This window comes from Rhinopithecus roxellana, chromosome 4 (genome assembly GCF_007565055.1).
Source record: "Rhinopithecus roxellana isolate Shanxi Qingling chromosome 4, ASM756505v1, whole genome shotgun sequence".
NCBI lineage: Eukaryota > Metazoa > Chordata > Mammalia > Primates > Cercopithecidae > Rhinopithecus > Rhinopithecus roxellana.
This window is the reverse complement of record NC_044552.1, coordinates 36786280-36810302: the sequence shown is the minus strand read 5'-3', so window position 1 is coordinate 36810302 and position 24023 is coordinate 36786280. Positions and strand designations below refer to the sequence as shown.

Genomic DNA, 24023 nt, shown 5'->3' with positions numbered 1-24023 from the left:
CTAGGGCTGTGCAGGATGTGCCTTGTTAACAATATGTTTGCAGGCAGTATGCTTGGTAAAAGTCATCGCCATTCTCCATTCTCGATTAACTGGGAGCACAATGCACTGCAGAAAACCACAGGGACCTCTGCCCAGGAAAGCCGGGTATTGTCCAAGATTTCTCCCCACTGAGACAGCCTGAGATATGGCCTCGTGGGACGGGAAAGACCTGATCGTGCCCCAGCCCGACACCCGTGAAGGGTCTGTGCTGAGGAGGATTAGTAAAAGAGAAAGGCCTCTTGCGGTTAAGAGGAAGGCTTCTATCTCCTGCATGCCCCTGGGAATGCTCGGTATAAAACCCGATGGTACATTCATTCTATTCTGAGATAGGAGAAAACCGCCCCGTGACTGGAGGCAAGATATGCTGGCAGCAATGCTGCTCTGTTATTCTTACTACAGTGAGATGTTTGGGTGGAGAGAAGCATAAATCTGGCCTATGTGCACATCCAGGCATAGTAGCTTCCCTTGAACTTATTTGTGACACAGATTCCTTTGCTCACATGTTTTCTTGCTGACCTTCTCCCCACTATCACCCTGTTCTCCTGTTGCATTCCCCTTGCTGAGATAGTAAAAATAATAATCAATAAATACTGATGGAACTCAGAGACCGGGGCCGGTGCAGGTCCTCCATATGCTGAGTGCCGGTCTCCTGGGCCCACTGTTCTTTCTCTACACTTTGTCTCTGTGCCTTATTTCTTTTCTCAGTCTCTCATCCTACCTGATGAGAAATACCCACAGGTGTGGAGGGGCAGGCCACCCCTTCACCTGCCGCACAACATGGGTGCCTTTCTCTAAGGTGAAGATACGCTAAGAACGTGAGCATTGAGGACAAGTTGACGAGAGATTCCTGAGTATGTCCCCGGTCAGCCTTGCGGTAAGCTTGTGCGCTCAGAGGAACCCAGGTAACAATGGGACAAACTGAAAGTAAATATGCCTCTTATCTCAGCTTCATTAAAATTATTTTAAGAAGAGGGGGAGTTAGAGCTTCTACAGAAAATCTAATTATGCTATTTCAAACAATAGAACAATTTTGCCCCTGGTTTCCAGAACAGGGAACTTTAGATCTAAAAGATTGGGAAAAAATTGGCAAATAATTAAAACAAGCAAATAGGGAAGGTAAAATCATTCCACTTACAGTATGGAATGATTGGGCCATTATTAAAGCAACTTTAGAACCATTTCAAACAGAAGAAGATAGCGTTTCAGTTTCTGCTGCCCCTGAAGGTTGTGTAATAGATTATGAAGAAGAGGCAGGGACAGAGTTCAGGAAAGGAACGGAAAGTTCACATTGTAAATATGTAGCAGAGTCTGTAATGGCTCAGTAAACGCAAAATGTTGACTACAATCAGTTACAGGAGGTAACATATCCTGAGTCATCAAAACTGGGGGAAGGACGTTCAGAATTATTGGGGCCATCAGAGCCTAAAGCGCGATGGCCATCGACTCCTCCCGGGTTCAGATACCTATAACATTACAACCTCAAAGGCAGGTTAGACAAGTACACACCCCAAGAGAATATCAAGTAGAAAAGGATAGAGTTTCTATCCCAGCAATACCAATTCAGATGCAGTAGCCACAATATCAGCCGATAGAAAATATGACTCGACCGCCGATAGTTTATAAATATAGGGCCGCTAGCGGAGCGTCAGTATGGGCCGCCTCCAGAGGTTCAAAGCGGTATGTCCTGTGCCAAATAGCAGGGCACCATACCAGCAACCCACGGCGGTGGTGTTTAATCCTACACCACCACCTAGTGGACAAGATGGTACACTGCATGAAATCATTGATAAAGCCAGAAAACAGGAGCTCTTGAGGCATGGGAGTTCCCGGTACTTTTACAACCCATACGGGCCAGGAAAGGAACTCAAGCAGGAGCGTCTGTCTGAACTGAGGCTAGATATGAATCTTTCACCATGAAAATGTTAAAAGATATGAAGCAAGGAGTTAAACAATATGGACCCAACTCCCCTTATATGAGAACATTATTAGATTCCATTGTTCATAGAAATAGACTTATTCCTTATGACTGGAAAATTTTCGCTAAATCTTCCCTTTCACCCTCTCAGTTTCTACAGTTTAAAACCTGGTGGATTGATGGAGTACAAGAACAGGTACGAAAAATTAGGCTACTAATCCCACTGTTAATATAGATGGAGACCAATTGCTAGGAACAGGTCCAAACTGGAGCACCATTATCCAACAAACAGTAATGTAGAATGAGGCTATTGAACAACTAAGGGCTATTTGCCTCAGGGCCTGGGAAAAAATTCAGGACCCAGGAACCGCCTGCCCTTCTTTTAATTCAATTAGACAAGGCTCTAAAGAGCCATATCCAGACTTTGTGGCAAGGTTGCAAGATGCTGCTCAAAAATCTATTACAGATGATAACACCCGAAAAGTTATTGTGGAATTAATGGCTTATCAAAATGCAAATCCAGAATGTCAATTGGCCATGAAGCCATTAAAAAGAAAAGTTCCAGAAGAAGTTGATGAAATTACAGAATATGTGAAGGCTTGTGATGGGATTGGAGGAGCTATGCATAAAGGCAATGCTAATGGCTCAAGCAATGATGGGAGTCACTTTAGGAGGACAAGTTAGAACATTTGGGAAAAAATGTTATAATTGTGGCCAAATCGGTCATCTGAAAAGGAGTTGCCCAGTCTTAAGTAAACAGAATATAATAAATCAAGATATTACGGCAAAAAATAAAGAGCCACCTGACCTGTGTCCAAAATGTGGAAAAGGAAAACATTGGGCTAATCAATGTCATTCTAAATTTGATAAAGATGGGCAACCATTGTTGGGGAAATGGGAAGAGGAGCCAGCCTCAGGCCCCGCAACAACTGGGGCATTCCCAATTCAGCTGTTTGTTCCTCAGGGTTTTCAGGGACCACAACCCCCGCAGCAAATACCACCACATCAGGAAGTCAGCCAGTTACAACAATACAACAGCTGTCCACCGCCACAGCAGGCAGCGCAGCAGCAGATTTATGTTCCACTCAAATGGTTTCTTTACTCCCTGGAGAGCCCCTGCAAAAGATTCCTACAGGGGTATATGACCTGCTGCCAGAAGGGACGGTAGGCCTTATTTTAGGGAGATCAAGTCTAAATTTGAAGGGAGTTCAAATTCATACTGGGGTAATTGATTCAGATTATAAAGGGGAAATTCAGTTAGTGATCAGTTCCATTGGTCCCTGGAGCGCCAATCCAGGTGATAGAATTGCTCAATTACTGCTTCTGCCTTCTATTAAAATTGGGAAAAACAAAACGGAAAGAACAAGAGGGTTTGGAAGTACCAGCCCTGCTGGAAAAGCTGCTTATTGGGCTAGTCAGGTCTCAGAGGATAGACCCATGTGTACAGTCACTATTCAGGGAAAGCAGTTTGAAGGGTTAGTGGATACTGGGGCTGATGTTGCTATCATCGCTTTAAATCAATGGCCAAAAAATTGGCCTAAACAATAGCCTGTTACAGGACTCGTCGGTGTAGGCACCGCCTCAGAAGTGTGTCAAAGTGCCACGATTTTACATTGTCTAGGACCTGATAATCAAGAAAGTACAGTTCAACCTATGATCACTTCTATTCCAATTAATTTATGGGGCCGAGACTTGTTACAACAATGGCATGCAGAGATTACTGTTCCAGCCTCCCTATACAGCCCCACGAGTCAAAAAATCATGAGTAAAATGGGATATCTCCCTGGAAAGGGACTAGGAAAGAATGAAGACGGCATTAAAGTCCCAATTGAGGCTGAAAAAAATAATAAAAAAAAAGGAATAGGGTATCCTTTTTAGGAGCAGCCACTGTAGAGCCTCCAAAAGCCATTCCATTAACTTGGAAAACAAAAAAAAACCTGTATGGGTAAATCAGTGGCTGCTACCATAACAAAAGCTGGAGGCTTTACACTTATTAGCAAAGGAACAATTAGAAAAGGGACATATTGAGCCTTCATTTTCACCTTGAAATTCTCCTGTGTTTGGAATTCAGAAAAAATCCGGCAGATGGCGCATGCTGACCGACTTACAGAGTCATTAATGCCGTAATTCAACCCATGGGGGCTGTCCGACCCGAGTTGCCCTCTCTGGCCATGATCCCCAAAGATTGGCCTTTAATTATAATTGATCTGAAGGATTGCTTTTTTACCATTCCTCTGGCAAAACAGGATTTTGAAAAATTTGCTTTTACTATACCAGCCATAAATAATAAAGAACCAGCCACCAGGTTTCAGTGGAGAGTGTCGCCTCAGGGAAAGATCAATAGTCCAACTATTTGTCAGACTTTTGTAGCTCAAGCTCTTCAACCAGTTAGAGACAAATTTTTTCAGACTGTGATATCATTCATTATATTGATGATATTTTGTGTGCTGCAGAAACGAGAGACAAATTAATCGACTGTTACACATTTCTGCAGACAGAGATTGCAAACGCAGGACTGACAATAGCATCTGATAAGATTCAAACCTTTACTCCTTTCCATTGGAAATGCAGGTAGAGGAAAGGAAAATTAAACCACAAAAAATAGAAATAAGAAAAGACACATTAAAAACATTAAATGACTTTCAAAAATTGCTAGGAGATATTAATTGGATTCAGCCAACTCTAGGCATCTCTACTTATGCCATGTCAAATTTGTTCTCTATCTTAAGAGGGGATCCAGAATTGAACAGTAAAAGAACATGAACTCCAGAGGCAACTAAAGAAATTGAAATAGTTGAAGAAAAAAATTCGGTCAGCACAAGTAAATAGAATAGATCACTTAGCCCCACCCCAACTTTTGATTTTTGCTACTGCACATTCTCCAACAGGCATTATTGTTCAAAACACAGATCATGTGGAGTGGTCCTTCCTTCCTCATAGTACGATTAAGACTTTTACATTGTACTTGGATCAAATGGCTACATTAATTGGTCAGGCAAGATTATGAATAATAAAACTGTGTGGAAGTGACCCAGATAAAATCATTGTTCCTTTAAACAAGGAACAGGTTAGACAAGCCTTTATCAATTCTGGTGCATGACAGATTGGTCTTGCTGATTTTGTGGAAATTATTGACAATCATTAACCAAAACCAAAAATCTTCCAGTTTTTAAAATTGACTACTTGGATTTTATCTAAAATTACCAGACATAAACCTTTAGAAAATGCTCTGACAGTGTTTACTGATGGTTCCAGCAGTGGAAAAGGGCTTACACCAGGCCAAAAGAACGAGTCATTGAAACTCAATATCACTTGGCTCTAAGAGCAGAGTTGGTTGCTGTCTTTACAGTGTTACAAGATTTTAATCAGCCTGTTAACATTGTATCAGATTCTACAGATGTAGTATAGGCTACAAAGGATGTTGAGACAGCCCTAATCAAATATGGTATAGATGATCAGTTAAACCAGCTGTTTAATTTGTTACAACTAACTATAAGAAAAAGAAATTTCCCATTTTATATTACTCATATTCGAGCACATACTAATTTACCAGGGCCTTTAACTAAAACAAATGAACAAGCTGACTTGCTAGTATCATCTGCATTCATGGAAGCACAAGAACTTCATGCCTGGACTCATGTAAATGCAACAGGACTAAAAAATAAATTTGGTATTACATGGGAACAGGCAAAAAATACTGTACAACACTGCACTCAGTGTCAAGTCCTACACCTGCCCACTCAGGAGGCAGGAGTTAATCCCAGAGGTGTATGTCATAATGCGTTATGGCAAATGGATGTTATACATGTGCGTTCATTTGGAAAATTGTCATTTGTCCTTGTGACAGTTGATACTTATTCATATTTTGTATGGGCAACCTACCAGACAGGAGAAAGTACTTCACATGTTAAAAGACATTTATTATCTTGTTTTGCTGTCATGGGAGTTCCAAAAAAAATTAAAATGGATAATGGGCCAGGATACTATAGTAAAACATTTCAAAAATTCTTAAATCAATGGAAAATTACACATACAACAGGAATCCCCTACAATTCCCAAGGACAGGCCGTAATTGAAAAAACTAACAGAGGCCGGGCGCGGTGGCTCAAGCCTGTAATCCCAGCACTTTGGGAGGCCGAGACGGGCGGATCATGAGGTCAGGAGATCGAGACCATCCTGGCTAATACGGTGAAACCCCGTCTCTACTAAAAAATACAAAAAACTAGCCGGGCGATGAGGCGGGCGCCTGTAGTCCCAGCTACTCGGGAGGCTGAGACAGGAGAATGGCGTGAACCCGGGAGGCGGAGCTTGCAGTGAGCTGAGATCCGGCCACTGCACTCCAGCCTGGGTGGCAGAGCAAGACTCCGTCTCAAAAAAAAAAAAAAACTAACAGAACACTCAAAGCTCAATTGGTTAAACAAAAAAAGGAAAAAGACAGTAAGGAGTATAGCACTCCCCAGATGCAACTTAATCTAGCATTTTAGACTTTAAATTTTTTAAACATTTATAGAAATCAGACCATTACTTCTGCAGAACAACATTTTACTGGTAAAAAGAACAGCCCACAAGAAGGAAAACTGATTTGGTGGAAAGATAACAAAAATAAGACATGGGAAATAGGGACGGTGATAACATGGGAGAGAGGCTTTGCTTGTGTTTCACCAGGAGAAAATCAGCTTCTTGTTTGGATACCCACTAGACATTTAAAGTTCTACAATGAACCCGTTAGAGATGCAAAGAAAAGCGCCTCCGTGGAGACAGAAAACCTGCAATGTAGCATCATCGACTCTCTAGGTAAACAAAATGGTGATATCAGAAGAACAGATGAAGTTGCCATCCACCAAGGAAGCGGAGCTGCCGACTTGGGCCCAGTTAAAGAAGCTGACACAGTTAGCTAAAAAAGGCCTAAAGAACACAAGGGTAACACGAACTTCAGAGAATATGCTGCTTGCAGCTTTGATGATTGTATCAACGGTGGTAAGTCTCCCCATGTCTTCAGGAACAGCTGCAACTAATTATACTTACTGGGCCTATGTGCCTTTCCTGCCCTTAATTCAGTTAGTCACATGGATGGATAATTCTATTGAAGTATATGTTAATAATAGTGCATGGGTACCAGGCCCCACAGATGATCATTGCCCTGCCCAACCTAAACAACAAGGAATGATGATAAATGTTTCCATTGGGTATCATTATCCTCCTATTTGCCTAGGGAAGGCACCAGGATGTTTAATACCTACAACCCAAAATTGGTTGGTAGAAGTACCTACTGTCAGTGCCACCAGTAGATTTACTTATCACATGGTAAGGGGAATGTCACTAGGGTCACAGATTAATAATTTATAGGACCCTTCTTATCAAAGATCATTAAAATCTAGGCCTAAAGGGAAGCCTTGCCCCAAGGAAATTCCCAAAGAACCAAAAAGCCCAGAAGCCTTAGTTTGGGAAGAATGTGTGGCTGATACTGCAGTGGTATTACAAAACAATGAATTTGGAACTATTATAGACTGGGCCTCTTGAGGCCAATTATATTATCATTGTACGGGCCAGACTCACTCATGTTCACAGGCCCCATCCATCTGGCCCATTAATCTGGCCTATGATAGTGATTTAATTGAAAGGCTGGACCAGGTTTATAGAAGGTTAGAATCACCCTATCCATGGAAATGGGGTGAAAAGGGAATTTCATTACCTCGACCAAAGTTAGTTAGTCCCGTTACTGGTCCTAAACATCCAAAATTATGGAAGCTTACTGTGGCCTTGCACCGCATTAGAATTTGGTCTGGAAATCAAGCTATAGAAACAAGAAATCATAAGCCATATTATACTACCAACCTAAATTCCAATCTGACAATTCCTTTACAAAGTTGTGTAAAACCCCCTTATATGCTAGTTGTAGAAAACATAGTTATTAAACCAGATTTCCAAACTATAACCTGTGAAAATTGTTGATTGTTTACTTGCCTTGATTCGATTTTTAATTGGCAGCACCGTATTCTGTGAGTGAGAGCAAGAGAGGGCGTGTGGATCCCTGTGTCCTTGGACCGACCGTGGGAGGCTTCGCCATCCATCCATATTTTAACGGAAGTATTAAAAGGAATTCTAACTAGATCCAAAAGATTCATTTTTACTTTAATTGCAGGGATTATGTGCCTTATTGCAGTCACAGCTACTGCTGCAGCTGCTGGAATTACTTTGCACTCCTCTGTTCAAACTGCAGAATATGTAAAGAATTCTTCAAAACTGTGGAATTCTCAGACGTAAATAAATAAAAAATTGGCAAACCAAATTAATGATCTTAGACAAACTGTCATTTGGATGGGAAATAGGCTCATGAGCTTGGGATATCTTTTTCAGTTACAGTGTGACTGGAATACGTCAGATTTTTTTATTACACCCTGAGCCTATAATGAGTCTGAGCATCACTGGGACATGGTTAGACACCAACTACAAGGAAGAGAAGATAATCTTACTTTAGATATTTCAAAATTAAAAGAACAAATTTTTGAGGCATCGAAAGCCAATTTAAATTTGGTGCCAGGAACTGAGGCAATCGTGAAAGCTACTGATGACCTCACAAATCTTAACCCCATCACTTGGGTAAAAACCATCAGAAGTTCCACTATTGCAAATTTCATATTAATCCTTGTATGCCTGTTCTCTCTGTTGTTAGTCTACAGGTATATCCAGCAGCTCAGAAGAGACAACGACCAGCGAGAATGGGCCATAATGATGATGGTGGTTTTGTCAAAAAGAAAAGGGTCATATGTAGGGAAAATAAAGAGAGATCAGACTGTTACTGTGTCTTTGTAGAAAAGGAAGCCATAAGAAACTCCATTTTGATCTGTACCCTGAACAATTGTTTTGCCTTGAGATGCTGTTAATCTGTAACTTTAGCCCCAACATGTTCTTGTGCTCACAGAAACATGCGTTGTATGGAATCAAGGTTTAAGGGATCTAGGGCTGTGCAGGATGTGCCTTGTTAACAATATGTTTGCAGGCAGTATGCTTGGTAAAAGTCATCGCCATTCTCCATTCTCGATTAACTGGGAGCACAATGCACTGCAGAAAACCACAGGGACCTTTGCCCAGGAAAGCCGGGTATTGTCCAAGATTTCTCCCCACTGAGACAGCCTGAGATATGGCCTTGTGGGACAGGAAAGACCTAACCGTCCCCCAGCCCGACACCTGTGAAAGGTCTGTGCTGAGGAGGATTAGTAAAAGAGGAAGGCCTCTTGCGGTTGAGATAAGAGGAAGGCTTCTATCTCCTGCATGCCCCTGGGAACGGAATGTCTCGGTATAAAACCCGATGGTACATTCATTCTGTTCTGAGATAGGAGAAAACCGCCCTGTGGCTGGAGGAAAGATATGCTGGCAGCAATGCTGCTCTGTTATTCTTTACTACACTGAGATGTTTGGGTGGAGAGAAGCATAAATCTGGCCTATGTGCACATCCAGGCATAGTAGCTTCCCTTGAACTTATTTGTGACACAGATTCCTTTGCTCACATGTTTTCTTGCTGACCTTCTCCCCACTATCACCCTGTTCTCCTGTTGCATTCCCCTTGCTGAGATAGTAAAAATAATAATCAATAAATACTGATGGAACTCAGAGACCGGGGCCGGTGCAGGTCCTCCATATGCTGAGCGCCAGTCTCATGGGCCCACTGTTCTTTCTCTATACTTTGTCGCTGTGCCTTATTTCTTTCGTCAGTCTCTTGTCCCACCTGACGAGAAATACCCACAGGTGTGGAGGGGCAGGCCACCCCTTCAAAATTCTTTATTATACAACACTCAATATGGTCAGTTTCCTCCAGGCTGGCCTCTCAAGCTCTTACCAATTGCTCCCAACCCCAACTTTTTTTTTGACAGAGTCTCTGTTGCCCAGGCTAGAGTGCAGTGGAACAATCTTGGCTCACTGCAGACTCAACCTCCTGGGCTCAAGTGATCCTCCAGCCTCAGCCTTCCGAGTAGCTGGAACTACAGGTGTGTGCCACCACATCCAGCTAATTTTTGTTTTTTGGAGGTCTCACTATGTTGCCCAGGTTGGTCTTGAATTCCTGGGTGATTTGCTTTAAGCGACCACTAGAGCTGGCGCCAGGGAAAAGGCAAGTAGACAAGGTAAAAAGGAAACTTTATTATGTAGCCAATGTAAAGAAAGAGGAAGCGAGGTTCACCGGTCTCCAGCAGCGGAGGCGGAGGAATTCGCTCCAGCGTTCTGGGATGAGGTTCCTGGGTCCCGCGTATGAGGAGGGGCCAAGGAAGTTCGAGGGGCGCGCCTGCCGGGAGCGGCTTTTCTGGGAGTGGGAGGGCAATAGGCGGGACACGGGCGTGTGGGGGCGTTCCCTAGGTGCGGCCAGGTAAATCTCGGTCTCTCCGGATTGACGTCACCTGGCGCATGCCCGGTTGATCTGCACCTTCCCGGGCGCCGGCTACATTTTCGTGCGCGTGGGAAAAGTTGGTGATGAAGAACCCGGAAGTGCGCCATCTTAGTCACCTTTGTTCTTTGTTTCCCTCTCCCTCCGTCCAGACACTGGGTTCAAGTGATCCTCCTGCCTTGGCCTCTCCCAAAGTTCTGGGATTATAGGCATGAGCCACTGCACCTGGCCTACCCCAACTTTTTATTTTAACAAGTTTCAAACCCTCATGTGGATTCACTAATTCTTAGCAATTTTGCCACATTTGCTTTCTCTCTGTCATCATGACACTTCACCTCTAAATACTTCAGAATGTATCTCCTATGAACAAGGTAATTCCCGCACATAACCACAATTATCACACTTGATAAATTTAACATTGATATATTGCTATCATCTAATATATGGATCATATTCAAATTTCCCCATGGGTGAAATGTCCTTTAGAGCTGATCTCCCCTACACAATCTTGCATCTAATCCAGGATCACTCATTGTATTTATTTATATTTTATTTTTGGAGACACAGTTTCACTCTGTCTCCCAGTCTGAAGTGCTGGCAATCACAGCTCACTGCAACCTCCACCTCCCCAGGTTCAAGCAATTCTTCAACTACTGCCTCCGGAATAGCTGGGACTACAGGTGCCCACCACCATGCTCGGCTATGTGTGTGTGTGTGTGTGTGTGTGTGTGTGTGTGTGTGTGTGTGTATTTTTAGTAGAGATGGGGTTTTGCTATATTGCCCAGGCTGGTCTTGAATTCCTGAACTCAAGCAATCTGCCCACCTCAGCCTCCCAAAGTGCTGGGATTAAAGACATGAGCCACTGTATCTGGCCTGTATTTATTTTTTATGTCTCCTTTAATCTGGGGTAGTTCTTAGCTTTTTCTTTATCTTCTTTTTTTTTTTTTTTAATTTTAATTTTTTTTTTTTGAGACAGAGTCTCACTCTGTCGCCCGGGCTGGGGTGCAGTGGCATGATCTTGGCTCACTGCAAGCTCCGCCTCCCGGGTTCACACCATTCTCCTGCCTCAGCCTCCCGAGTAGCTGGTACTAAAGGCGCCTGCCACCACGTCCGGCTAATTTTTCGTATTTTCAGTAGAGACGGGGTTTCACGGTGTTGGTCAGGATGGTCTTGATCTCCTGACCTCGTGATCCGCCTGCCTCCCAAAGTGCTGGGATTACAGGTGTGAGCCACCACGCCTGGCCATTAAGCTTTGATTCTTTGATTAAGGTGATGTTCACCAGATCAGTCTAGCTTTTGATACTTTTTATTTTTTTGAGACGGAGTCTTGTCGCCGAGGGTAGAGTGCAGTGGCGCAAACTCAGCTCACTGTAACCTCCGCCTCCTCCAAAAGCGACCGTGCCCGGCCACTTTTGATAATTTAAAAACCTAACTTTCCCAGCAGATTTAAAACCCTGACTTTCTGAGCAGTCAGAGCAGCTGTAGCACATCTGACCTGCCTTCACCTTCTGTCCTCTCTGGGACCACCAAGAATTGAAGGATGGCAGGATGTGTGAAGAGTGGTGAGGCTCTGGCTGGGTGCAGTGGCTCACATCTGTAATCCCAGCACTTTGGAAGGCCGAGGCGGGTGGATCACTTGAGGTCAGGAGTTCGAGACCAGCCTAGCCAACATGGCGAAACGCTGTCTCTACTAAAAATACAAAAATTAGCTGGGCTTGGTGGCATATACCTGTACCCCCAACTACTAGGGAGGCTGAGGCACTAGGGACCCTGAGGATTGCTTGAACCCAGGAGGAGGAGGTTGCAGTGCGCTGAGATCTCGCCGCTGCACTCCGGCCTGGGCGACAGACCGTGAGACTCCGTGTAAAACAACACAACACAATACAAAACAAAACAAAATAATAACTAAAAGAGTGGTGGCGGTGTCACTCCTGAAGCCCCTGGGAACAACTCTGCAGTTAGGCTTTGTCCCGTGCTGCGGAGCCTAGGATGGGGATTGTCCTCCGCCATGCGTTGTATCGGAATCCTTGCATGTGCTCCCGTGGTTGTGCATGAAAATGGGTATGTGCGCTGTGCCTATGCATGTATGGGTCTTTTTGCCCGCAGCGGCGCGTCCGCAGGCATATTCTGTCCTATGCTAGCCTTCAAGTTTTGGCGCGTCCGTCCCTTCTTTGGCGGGTACATTGGGCACTCTGGTTTGGCTAAATCGTGGACGCTTCTAAAGCGTTTCTGCAGGGCGCTGATCAGAGTTCTCAAGTGCTCCCCCAGTTCTGGGCCGGCTTGGTACGGTCTACAGCCTCCCTTTCCTTTCCCCGTCCCCCCGTGGTGGTTGCATCCATTCCGCCCGGAAGTCCTCGCTTCCCAGAACTGCAGGCGGGTCAGGCTTCGCGACCTGACATGGAGCGTCCTCGCAGTCCCCGCTCCTCGGCCTCGGCCTCGGCCCCGGCTTCGGTTACCCTGGCGCAGCTCCTGCAGCTGGTCCAGCAGGGCGGGGAGCTCCCGGGTCTGGAGAGACGCCACATCACGGCGATACACGGCGAACCCACAGCGTCCCGGCTCCCGCGGAGGCCCAAGCCCTGGGAGGCCGCGGCACTGGCTGAGTCCCTTCCTCCTCCGACCCTCAGGATAGGAACGGCCCCGGCGGAGCCTGGCTTGGCTGAGGCAGCGACTGCACCTTCATGACATACAGCGGGCTCCTGAGGTTCCAGGTCCTTTGCGGCGGCGATCTGGAAGGCGTGGCTACAGGACCCCGCATGCCATTCAGTTACTCATCTTTAATGCTTTGGTCCTGACCTGTCTCAACTGGACTTGCTCCTGCAGCCCCTATGGGGGTTTTGCATTTGCATTTCTGGACCATGATACAGTTAAGAAAAATCCTGTTTCAGTCCTTATATGTAATAAAATATGTAATAAAAGGTTTTATGACGTAACTTGGCCCCAGAATGATTTTGAAGATACGTTAAAGGAAAGCCCAAAGCATTTAAAAAAGCCAACCAAGAAAGACTAAAATCTTGGCTCTTGGAATCAGCTGGATCAGGCAAGGGACTAGAGACTTAGAGCATTGGAAAGGCTCCCACAGCCACCCTGAAATCAGTCCTTTTATGTTAAACAGGCCACCTGGCTCAGTGCACCTACTTAGTCAACACTAGATTTTACTTTCTCTACAAAAGCTAGAACATACCTAGTATGTGCTGACATGAGCATACCCTAACCCACAGATGATGTAACAGGTCTACCTTTTCTCAGAAATAAGGATTGTCTCCCAACTTGTTCAACGAATTAGTTATGTCATGGTACATATATAGAAGTGCACAATTTTTGTAACATCTTTTATTTGTATACAATTATAAATTACAAACTTATCAGAATTTTTTTTTAATTCATTTTTAGTCAACTTACTCCCTTTTATTTACCAGCAGTTTGCTCTGACAGAGTAAATTACAAACTATTGTTTTGCTTAATCCTTTTAGTCATCATGTCAGGCACACAGGTTGGAGGGTATTAGCTCCCATTTTATGGACAGAGTGGAATCACTGTACCCATATTTAGTGTAAGACAGAGCTGGGATATAAGCCTGGGGCTTCCATAGTCACAACTGCTTTTCTCCATAACTTTGTAATACATCATTTTAAAGTAATCTGATTTCACAATGTTTTACAGTATAAGAGTAACATCTATAGCATCTCTTCTTGGCAGGTTACCTCTGGAGAGAACCAACCTAGTTACCTCATACGCTGGTACTTTTTTTTTCTGAGACAGAGTTTTGCTTTTGTTGCCTAGGCTAGAGTGCAATGGCCTGATCTCGGCTCACCGCAACCTCCGCCTCCCTGGGTGCAAACAATTTTCCTGCCTCAGCCTCCCAAGTAGCTGGGATTACAAGCACGTGCCACCACACCCGGCTAATTTTGTATTTTTAGTAGAGACAGAGTTTCTCCATATTGGTCAGGCTGGTCTCAAATTCCTGATCTCGGGTGATCCGCCTGCCTCATCCTCCCAAAATGCTGGGATTATAAGCGTGAGCCAACACGCCCAGCCTAAACTGGCATGTTTTAAGGCAGTTACACCTCTAACTTGATTTCCCAGCTATGCTTGAGGGTCCCAGGAGCCAAAATTGCAGCCAAATTGATCTGAAAGGACCAGGGAACAGAATGGTCAAGGATGTTTCCAAGTTTAACCTAGGCCTGGCACATCCTTGCCAACTGCTCAGATGGCAAGTGAGGGGCAACTAAGTGAGGGGAGTAGCAGGAAGACCCATTTGGGGTGGACACTAATGAAAAACACAATCAGTATCAGATCCACTGTTTGCAGGATTAAAATCCCCAGATGCCCAGTTACTGGTCTACTATCTACTACGTCACCACCAGCAGTACAAAAGGCAATACTTCTGAAGACTAGAATACACAAGGAAAAAATTAAGCTGCCTGCCTGTCTGGGGCCTACCGAGCCAAACAGTGCTAATTTCATCCATGCCAAACAAAATTGTTCATTCCTTCCTGATTTGGGTTTGAAGAAAGCGTGCTGATCATCAGAGAAACCAGGTAATGCTATCCTGAAGCCCAGGGGAAGAAATGGTGGGGATTTCTGAGTTAGAGATGGTGCAGGGGCAACACTATGCCACCATGAAGGGAAAAATCTATCTTGGTAAACTTTGTTCTTCCATAGGACATGGAACCAGAGTAGCAAGATCAGGGCCCGCATGACCGATCCCGATTAAGAGCAGGACTTCCTCGCATAAAGTACACAAGGGCTGGGCGCGGTTGCTCACGCCTGTAATCCCAGCACTTTGGGAGGCCCAGGCTTGTGGATCACTTGAGGTCAGGAGACTAGCCTGGTCAACTGGTGCAACTGTCTCCCTCTCTACTAAAAATACAAAAATTAGCCAGGCATGGTGGTACAGGCATGTAATCCCAGCTGATTGAGGGGCTAAGGCAGAATCACTTGAACCCAGGAGGTGGAGGCTGCAACGAGCCAAGATCACGCCACTGCACTCCAGCCTGGGCAACAGAGTGAGACTGTCTCAAAACAGAAAAACAAAACCAATAAGGTGCACAGGTATCTGAGAAGGGTCTAAACACCCTAGAACTGCAAGCAAAATTTTGAGTGTATACATGTTTTCCTGGCGAAGAGGTCCTCATTCTCAAATCCTGAGCTTTTAGGAAAAAGTACTAAGCCAGTTTCAGGTTAGGATACAAAAGCCACCAGATACACGCAGAGCCAGTCAAGTCTGAGAGCTCTCAAAGCCATCACTGAAAAGTTGGAACATAGACTCACACCAGACAAGTGAACATTTATTTGTATGCCTTTCTTCCTATGTGTATTTCAAGTGTTTTTCAAAACAAGGCCCTAGGACTCTCCAGATTCAATTATGTCCTTGGGCTTGGTCAACTGCTGCAGAAGTCTTAGGGAGCCTTGTACAAATGCTAGAGTGACTCATTTACCAACATTAAACCCTAAGATAGATGCAACAAAGCAGGACTCCTTCCTCCACAGAATGTGCTGATTTCAGACGATGCAGTACTCAATGTAGAAAACACTGGAATTTTTCTTTGGAACTGGAGTGTGATGAGAGATGCTTGCCATGAACATAAGCTATTGTCTTTTCTTTTCTTTGAGACGGAGTTTCGCTTGTTGCCCAGGCTAGAGTGCAAGGGCGTGATCTCGGCTCACTGCAACCTCCGCCTGGCAAGTCTCCTGCCTCAGCCTCCCGAATAGCTGAGACTACAGGCACATGCCACTATGCCCGGCTAATTTTTGTATTTTTACTAGAGACAGCATTTCTCCATGTTGGTCAGGCTGGTCTTGAACCCTCAACCTCAGGTGATCCGCCTGCCTCAGCCTCCCAAAGTGTTGGGATTACAGGCGTGAGCCATCACGCCCGGCCAGCTACTGTCTTTTCTTTGATCCTTCCTTTCCAGTTTTTGAAGATAAAGCAGGAAATAATCTTCTCTGAAGATACTTGATAAAAATTCCCAAAACAATCAAACACATGCTTCCACTTCATTGATAAAAATTTACCGCAGTTTGACACCTAAGAGCAATAACATTAGCAATAAAAAGTAATTTCAGAGTTAAGATTTCTTCAGCAAAATAGATGATTCACATCTTCAAGTCCTTTTTGAAATCAGTTATTAATATTGGTCTTTCCCCGTTTCCATCTAAATGACCACAGCAGTACAGTTTTGTTTTGTTTTTTTGAGACAGAGTCTCGCTCTGTCGCCCAGGCTGGAGTGCAGTGGCGTGATCCTGGCTCACTGCAATCTCTGCCTCCTAGGTTCAAGCGATTCTCCTGCCTCAGCCTCCCGGGTAGCTGGGACTACAGGCATGCGCCACCACACCCACCTAATTTTTGTATTTTTAGTAGAGACAGGGTTTCACCATGTTGGCCAGGATGGTCTCAATCTCCTGACCTCATGGTCTGCCTGCCTTGGCCTTCCGAAGTGCTGGGATTACAAGCATGAGCCACCGCGCCCGGCCAGCAATAGTTTTTAGTTATTAGACATCTTCTAAGCCTGTAACTTAGGCTATGCATAGCCCCATGTCCTAATCAGGCATTGACTGATCCCAGCAGGTCTCCATCTATTTGTACCAGCCTCCTTTTTCCTCCCAATCTCAAGGTTACTCTTAAATACTACTAAACGCAAAAAGAACTTGTAAAGTGGCAAGGTATGGCCCATCAAAAGTCAACCCAAGGGCAATTTTCAGCCCTACCTCACCTGGGTCTAGTTCAGCTGGCGGATAAGCTGATTGATGCGTTCACCCCGATAGCCAGGTGTGCCCATCTCCTTGAGGAAGCCCACTCTATTTTTGGTAGCATGTCGGGCCACTGAGAGGTGGAAAGGGCGCAAGAACCATGAGATCTCCTGGAAATGCTTCCCTGGGAAGGCAATTTCATGAATGAGGTCTTCCAAGCAAATGACGCCAAACTTCCCTAAGAAACACAAAAGCACAGATTCCTTTATCAACATGTATCCAGCATATACTAAGCTGGGCACTCTGGCAGACTCTTGGGACCCCAAGAATACAACCTGAATCTCACATCAAAGCTTCAAAGACCCTGGCTTTCTGCCCCAGATGACCCTAAGCTGTAGCACTCACCCAGGTGCTCCTCAATCACTGTGTTGTCTGTCAGAGGGATGGTCTTATTCTTGACCTTGGCTTGTCCACGTTTCAAAATGAGTTCTCGGACAGACTTCAGATTTGGAAATCTATGTGGGAAAATAAAGCACGGTTTTCACCAGCACCTGGTACGCTACATACCAGTCCTGCAGCCTGGCTGAGGAGAGGTTGGAGAGATTCTCCCACAAACCCACTACTCCCAACGAGCAAGTGTTCTGCAATCACATTCCAGCTGAAATGCTTGGAAATATTCCTAATAAAGAACCGAAGTGACCCCACTCACATAATCAGAAATTTAAATTTATGGATGTAAATGTTCACCAGGGAAAATATCGCCAACAAAAACAAAACAGAAACAATGTCCTAGCTTAGCTTAGGGGCTAGGACTCTGGCCTTAGGTGACCTTCTAACTCAAGATAGTGCAAAAGTTGGAAATGAAATCCAAGTTTTTGTTGGGTTTCAATGTTTGAGGAATACTACTATTTTTTTTTTTTGAGACGGAGTCTTGCTCAGTCGCCCAGGCTGGAGGGCAGTAGTGCAATCTCGGTTCACTAAGCTCCACCTCCTGGGTTCACACCATTCTCCTGCCTCAGACTCCTGAGTAGCTGGGACTATAGGCGCCCGCCACCATGCCCGGCTAATTTTTTTTGTATTTTTAGTAGAGACAGGGTTTCACCATGTTAGCCAGGATGGTCTCAATCTCCTGACCTCGTGATCCACTGCACCTGGCCTTTTTTTTTGAGAGGGAGTTTTGCTCTGTCGCCGTGCTGGATGGCAGTGGCGCAGTCTCTCTCAGCTCATTGCAACCTCCGCCTCCTGGATTCAAGCGATTCTCCTGCCTCAGTCTCCCGAGTAGCTGGGACTACAGGCACACACCACCAGGCCTGGCTAATTTTTTTTTGTATTTATTAGTAGAGACAGGGGTTTCACCATGTTGGCCAGGATGGTCTCAATCTCCTGACCTTGTGATCCACCCACCTCGGCCTCCCAAAGTGCTGGGATTACGGGCATGAGCCACCATGGCCGGCCAGGAATACTACTCTTACACAAGCACTGCCTTTAGCTCTGCTTTAAGACTTCCAAGAACTGATCTCTTCTTGACCCAGCCTTAGCCTATGACAGCACCAGCCCTACTATGGTACTCTTCAGACCCCTCCCTACCCCGTGTCTCATGGTTGTTACAGCTACCCAGATTTCAGGCTGGCTGTGGTCACAGCAAAATGTCCCTTCTATAGCAACATGAGCCCTGGAGAGCAATACCCGGTGCAGCCTGACACACTCAAATAGAAATCTAATGTGAATTCACATGGAAACCTCACTCACCCCCAGGTCACATAAGGTTCCACTATACGCAGCATTTTTAGGTTCTGGGGGGTGACTTTTACAAAGACACCACTAAAAATTTTCTTTAGGCGAAGTCTTGCAATGGTTCTCTGCACCAGTAAACTCACGCCATCAATCCTGAAATGAACAGCAACAGAAGTCAGACAGACTCCCTCCAGTTTATGTCAGTCCAGCAAGCACAACATGTGAGGTCACCACACTGGGTAATCTGGAGTAAGACACAGAGACTATGCCTTAAAGAGCTCAGTTTAGTGGGAGGCAGTTATGAAAACCGATGCTTTCATGATGTGGAGCAACGCCTGGAATGCTATGGAAACACAGAGACAGTCCCTGAACTTGTGTGTGTTTCAGCGGTTGAGGGAGTGGTGGTATGCAGGTCTACGCATGTCCAGCTAAGGAAGCTGGATATGCTTTTATGGGCAGTAAAAGCTACTGAAGATTTTAAGTAGAAGAGACAAGACCAGATTTCTTTCTGACAATCACCAAGGGCAGAGTATGGGATAGATCACAGGATGACACTAGAGGCAAGGAAATCCAGGAGGAAGGTTAATTCAATAGTTTAGGAAAAATATGAGCAGTGGTAGAAGGCTACAAAGGACAGAGCTCATAAAAATATGCAAAAGTCACAGGTTTCTGGTTTGGGTGATTGGGTAGGGGAAAAAGCAAGAAGTAGAGTTGCACATGGGGTGGGCAGGGGGTTGTGCAAGTTCCACTAACTGAGGAAAAATGTCTCCCCTTCACTGAATATGCTTCATCCACTCAGCCTTGTTTCAGTTCCTAGAATGGTGCCTTGCTTTCCCCACCTCAGGACTTCAGCACATATGCCTGGAAAGTCTCCCAACACCGGTGAACGCCTTTCACATCTTTCAGGTCTCAGGTAGAAGTTCCTGCTTTAGAGAGGGTGTCCTCAACCCCCTCTCCCTAGTGAGCACTTTACCCTCACAGCACTTATTTTCAAGTCTATCTGTCTAAGGTCTTCCAAATATTGCAGACTAAATTGTGCTCAACCCTGACATCCCAGCATGACTTGGCTGAGTGGCTTGGGGCTTATTATCTCCCTAGAAAGGGGTCTAAAGCTTAAGCAACGGTTTGCCCTAGCCTCATGCAATTAGAAAGACACCAGTTCCTTACCTTTCAATGCGTACAACAAAGGCCAAGGAATGTTTGTCTGGCAATTCCATGGCATGAGGTTTCACTTCTAGTCGTCTGAGACGCACCTTGTCACGTTTCTGCCGCCAGGAATCATGTAGGAATGATTCTAGTCGCTTAAACCTGAGCCCTTTTCCTTTCCTCTGCTACAGAGAAGACAGACCATCATTATCATCTTGTGCTTCCATACATTTTTACTTTTAGAACAGTAATTCATGAGTGACAACTGATAGAGCTTATTTCCCCGTGTTCTACAATGCGGAGCAAAGCAATATTCTCTATTTTCATATAAGAGAAAAATGAGAAACCAAAGTAAAGGTGGAGTTGAGTAAACTTGGGAATTACTGGGAAAAATAATTAACAAACAAAAAATTAGTTTGCGTGATATTAATCAATGTTTACTAACAAGCTTCCTTAAACTCAACTCCAGCATTTGCCTGCAGGTGTTAAATATTTGCTAAAGGAAGACATAAACCATATACACTTGGTGCTCTGCATCTGTGATTCAACCAACCCCAGATGGAAAATACTTCTGAGGATCACATACACAGTGGCTCACCTATAGTCCCAGCTACTCAGGAGGCTGAGGCAGGAGGTTCTCTTGAACCCAGGAATTCAAGGCTGCAATGAGCTATGATCCTGCCACTGCACTTAGTCTGGGTAACAGAATACCTCACTCCTTTTTTTTTTTTTTTTTTTTTTTGAGATGGAGTCTCGCTCTGTCACCCAGGCTGGAGTGCAGTGATGCGATCTAGGCTCACTGCAACCTCTGCCTCCTGGGTTCAAGCAATTTTCCTGCCTTAGCCTCCCAGGTAGCTGGGATTACAGGTATGCGCCACCACACCTGGCTAATTTTTATATTTTTAGTAGAGATAGGGTCACCTTGTTGGCCAGGTTGGTCTTGAACTCCTGACTTCAGGTGATCCACCTGCTTCAGTCTCCCAAAGTGCTGGGATAACAAGCGTGACCCACCATACTTGGCCAAAGACCCCACTTTTTTTTTTTTTTTTTTTTTTTTTTTTGTGAGACAGGATCTCGCTGTGTCACCCTGGCTGGAGTGCAGTGGCACAATCTCGGCTCACTGCAACCTCCGCCTCCCGTGTTCAAGCGATTCTTCTGCCTCGCTTTCTGAGTAGCTAGGAGGATTACAGGCACATGCCACAGTGTTTTGTATTTGTACAATGTCTAATGTTTTGTATTTGTACAATGTCTAATTTGTACAATGTCTAATGTTTTGTATTTGTAGTAGAGATGGGGTTTCACCATGTTGGCCAGGCTGGTCTCGAACTCCTGACCTCAAGTAATCCGCCTGCCTCGGCCTCCCAAAGTATTGGGATTACAGGCGTGAGCCACTGCGCCCCGCTGACCTCTTAAATAAAAAAGAAAAAAAATTCAGGGGAAAAAATGAAAAATAACAGTAAAAAGTAATACAAATTTTTAAAATACATTATGTACACTGTATTAGCTATCAGTAACCCAGTCCAGGTAGGGTGGCTCAGGTCTGTAATCCCAGCACTTTGAGAGGCCGGTGGGTGGATTACTTGAGGTCAGGAGTTTGAGACCAGCATGACCAACATGCTAAAACACCTCTACTAAAAATACAAAAATTAGCTGGTGGCCGTGTGGGGTGGCTGATGCCAGTAATCGCAGCACTTTGGGAGGCCGAGGTGGGTAGATCACTTGAGTCCATGAGTTCCAGATCAGCCTGGTCAACATGGTGAAACCTCGTCTCTACTAAAAATACAAAAATTAGCAGGGCATGGTGGCACATCCTTGTAATCCCAGCTACTTGGGAGGTTGAGGCAGGAGAATCGCTTGAACCCGGGAGGCGGAGGTTGTGGTAAGCCGAGATCACATCATTGCACTCCAGCCTGGGAGACAGAGTGAGACTCTGTCTCAAAAACAAAACAAAATTAAATTAAATTAAAAAAAAAATTAGCTGAGTGTGGTGGCTAATTTACCTAAAATTAGTCGCATGCCTGTAATCCTAGCTACTTGGTTGACTGAGGCAGGAGAATTGCTTGAGCCCAGTAGGCAGAGGTTGCAGTGAGTCGAGACTGTGTCACTGCACTCCAGAACACAGTGAGACTCTTGCCTCAAAAAAAAAAAAAAAAAGCTATTAAGTAATCCAGAGAGAATTTAAATTACATAGGCGGAAGGAGTAGGAAGGAGTGCAGATTACATGCAAATACTACAACCATTTTATATAAGGGACTTCAGCAGTCTCAGATTTAGGCATCTGTGGGAGTCCTGGAACCAACCCCCTAAGGACACTGAGAGACAACTATACCTGGTTTGTCAAACTGCTGCGGGGAGCTTGTAAATACCAAATGTAGTCCAACACATGCTGGATAAAACTCACGTAATACAAATTCTAATTACTTTATCTTGGTTCCCCACCATTACCTCCTTCTTTGCCAAAAGTGCCTGCTTTGCCTGGGTGGCTTTGAGGGCTTGATAAGCCTTCCTCTTTTTCAGCAGATTTTCTGGAACCAAAGGGATTTTTCTTTGCCTGATAGAGAAAATTGAGATCAGAGATAACATTTAGAAAACGAACACTTGGCTGGGCGCGGTGGCTCAAGCCCCAGCGGGTGCTCAAACCCCAGCATTCTGGGAGGCCGAGGTGGGGGGAGGGGATCACCTGAGGTCACGAGTTCGAGACCAGCCTGACCAACATGGTGAAACCCCTGTTTCTACCAAAAATAAAAAATCAGCTTGGCGGGGTGGCGCACGCCTGTAATCTCAGCTACTTCGGAGGCTGAAGCAGAATCGTTTGAACCCGGGAGGCGGAGGTTGCAGTGAGCCGAGATCGCGACAGTGGCACTCCAGCCTGGGCGACACAGCAAGACTCCGTCTCAAAACAACAACAACAAAGAAAACGAACATTCAACGGATTTCCAAACCAAGTCAATATCCTGGGCTTCAGGGAATATTACTGTTTTTAAGTGTCTGAAGAAAGATTCCCCTGAAACCTGCGGTTTCTGACTCCAGGCCTCAAAATGTACCCCTAATATTCACTCATCCCCAATGCCTCGAAAAGTAATGAACTCTTTAGCCTCTGCGTTCCTGTAAGTTAACAGGCTTTTCACTGCCACAGCTCTTCATAGGCACTAGCAGCGACGAATCTAGTAAAATCCCATGGGGTTGGAGTGGGTGCAGACCTATCTGCAGAGTTAATACTTGTCAGGCTGGGTGAATTCAACTGTGGCACTCCAGCCCGCTGCCTGAAGTCAATCCTCGCCTCTCTAAATAACCCGAAATTGACCGCGGTCCCCTCTCTCCTCCGCCACAGCGCTACGGCTCCTCATCCCCACCCTTTGTAAACTGTGGCCTTTTCTATTCCTAGAGCCCACAAGAATCCGCCACCGAGGCATAAACACCGTGGATGGCACTAGATACTCAACACCCAACTCCAGATATTCAAAGCCCCACTCACTCTTGCTCCGCCATCTTTCTAGTGGTGCAGCTACTGATCATGCGCAACCCCAACACATGGGGAAGACAGCACTCGCTCTGTTTCCTTGACCATAGAGATGTCTGTTCTAACTCAGGCTGGAGGACCCAGACAGTCAGCGTTCACTTAGCGGCAGTGAGCCGCTGAGGTCCTGCTAACCCCGATTCCTGCCAAAAGTTGCCTCGCTTCTAGGGTTTTTAGAGCCTGTATCATTTTCAAAACCCAGCCCTTTTCTTGTAAGTTACAGTTTCATCACAAGCTGCTTGGCTGTGGACAATAAAGTACTTCCCACAATGCACCTATGGCGTCCGCTCTAGCAAAGGCGCCGCACTTCCGGCGCGGCTCTGTTGCGTCTCTGAGGAGGAAGACAGACAAATTGCGCGAAACCTTTTCGCTTTGTGGAAAAATTTGGAGGCTATGGCTTTGGCTGTCACATGTAGGTGGAAGTGTTTGTTGAGGACTTGGAGTGGTAAAACAGGTAGCTGCGGTTCCGTCTGCTTGGCTCCGTCGATGGATCCTTGAACACGTTATTTAACCCCTCTATACTGCGGCTTCATTACCCATAAAATGGGTATACAGTAATAATAGGTCTACCAAATGGCGTTACGAGGATTACAGGAGATTATATA

The 24023-nt window shown here is 45.2% G+C and overlaps 2 protein-coding genes across 2 annotated transcripts; one reads left to right on the top strand and one right to left on the bottom strand.

Annotated features, from left to right (window-relative positions):
- The first annotated feature begins 12657 nt into the window (after positions 1-12657).
- C4H6orf226 (chromosome 4 C6orf226 homolog) lies at positions 12658-13298 on the top strand. Its single transcript, XM_030928973.1, has one exon. The coding sequence runs from the start codon at positions 12729-12731 to the stop codon at positions 13011-13013; it is 285 nt and encodes a 94-aa protein (XP_030784833.1). The 5' UTR covers positions 12658-12728; the 3' UTR covers positions 13014-13298.
- A 348-nt stretch (positions 13299-13646) lies between these two features.
- On the bottom strand, positions 13647-23713 carry RPL7L1 (ribosomal protein L7 like 1). The gene is made up of 7 exons (XM_010369677.2): positions 23377-23713; positions 22347-22452; positions 19923-20086; positions 18771-18908; positions 17427-17536; positions 17045-17259; positions 13647-16359 (listed from the first exon to the last, which is right to left on the bottom strand). Exons 1-6 carry the CDS (start codon positions 23415-23417, stop codon positions 17051-17053), a joined length of 768 nt encoding a protein of 255 aa, XP_010367979.2. The 5' UTR covers positions 23418-23713; the 3' UTR covers positions 13647-16359; positions 17045-17050.
- Positions 23714-24023: the final 310 nt, after the last annotated feature.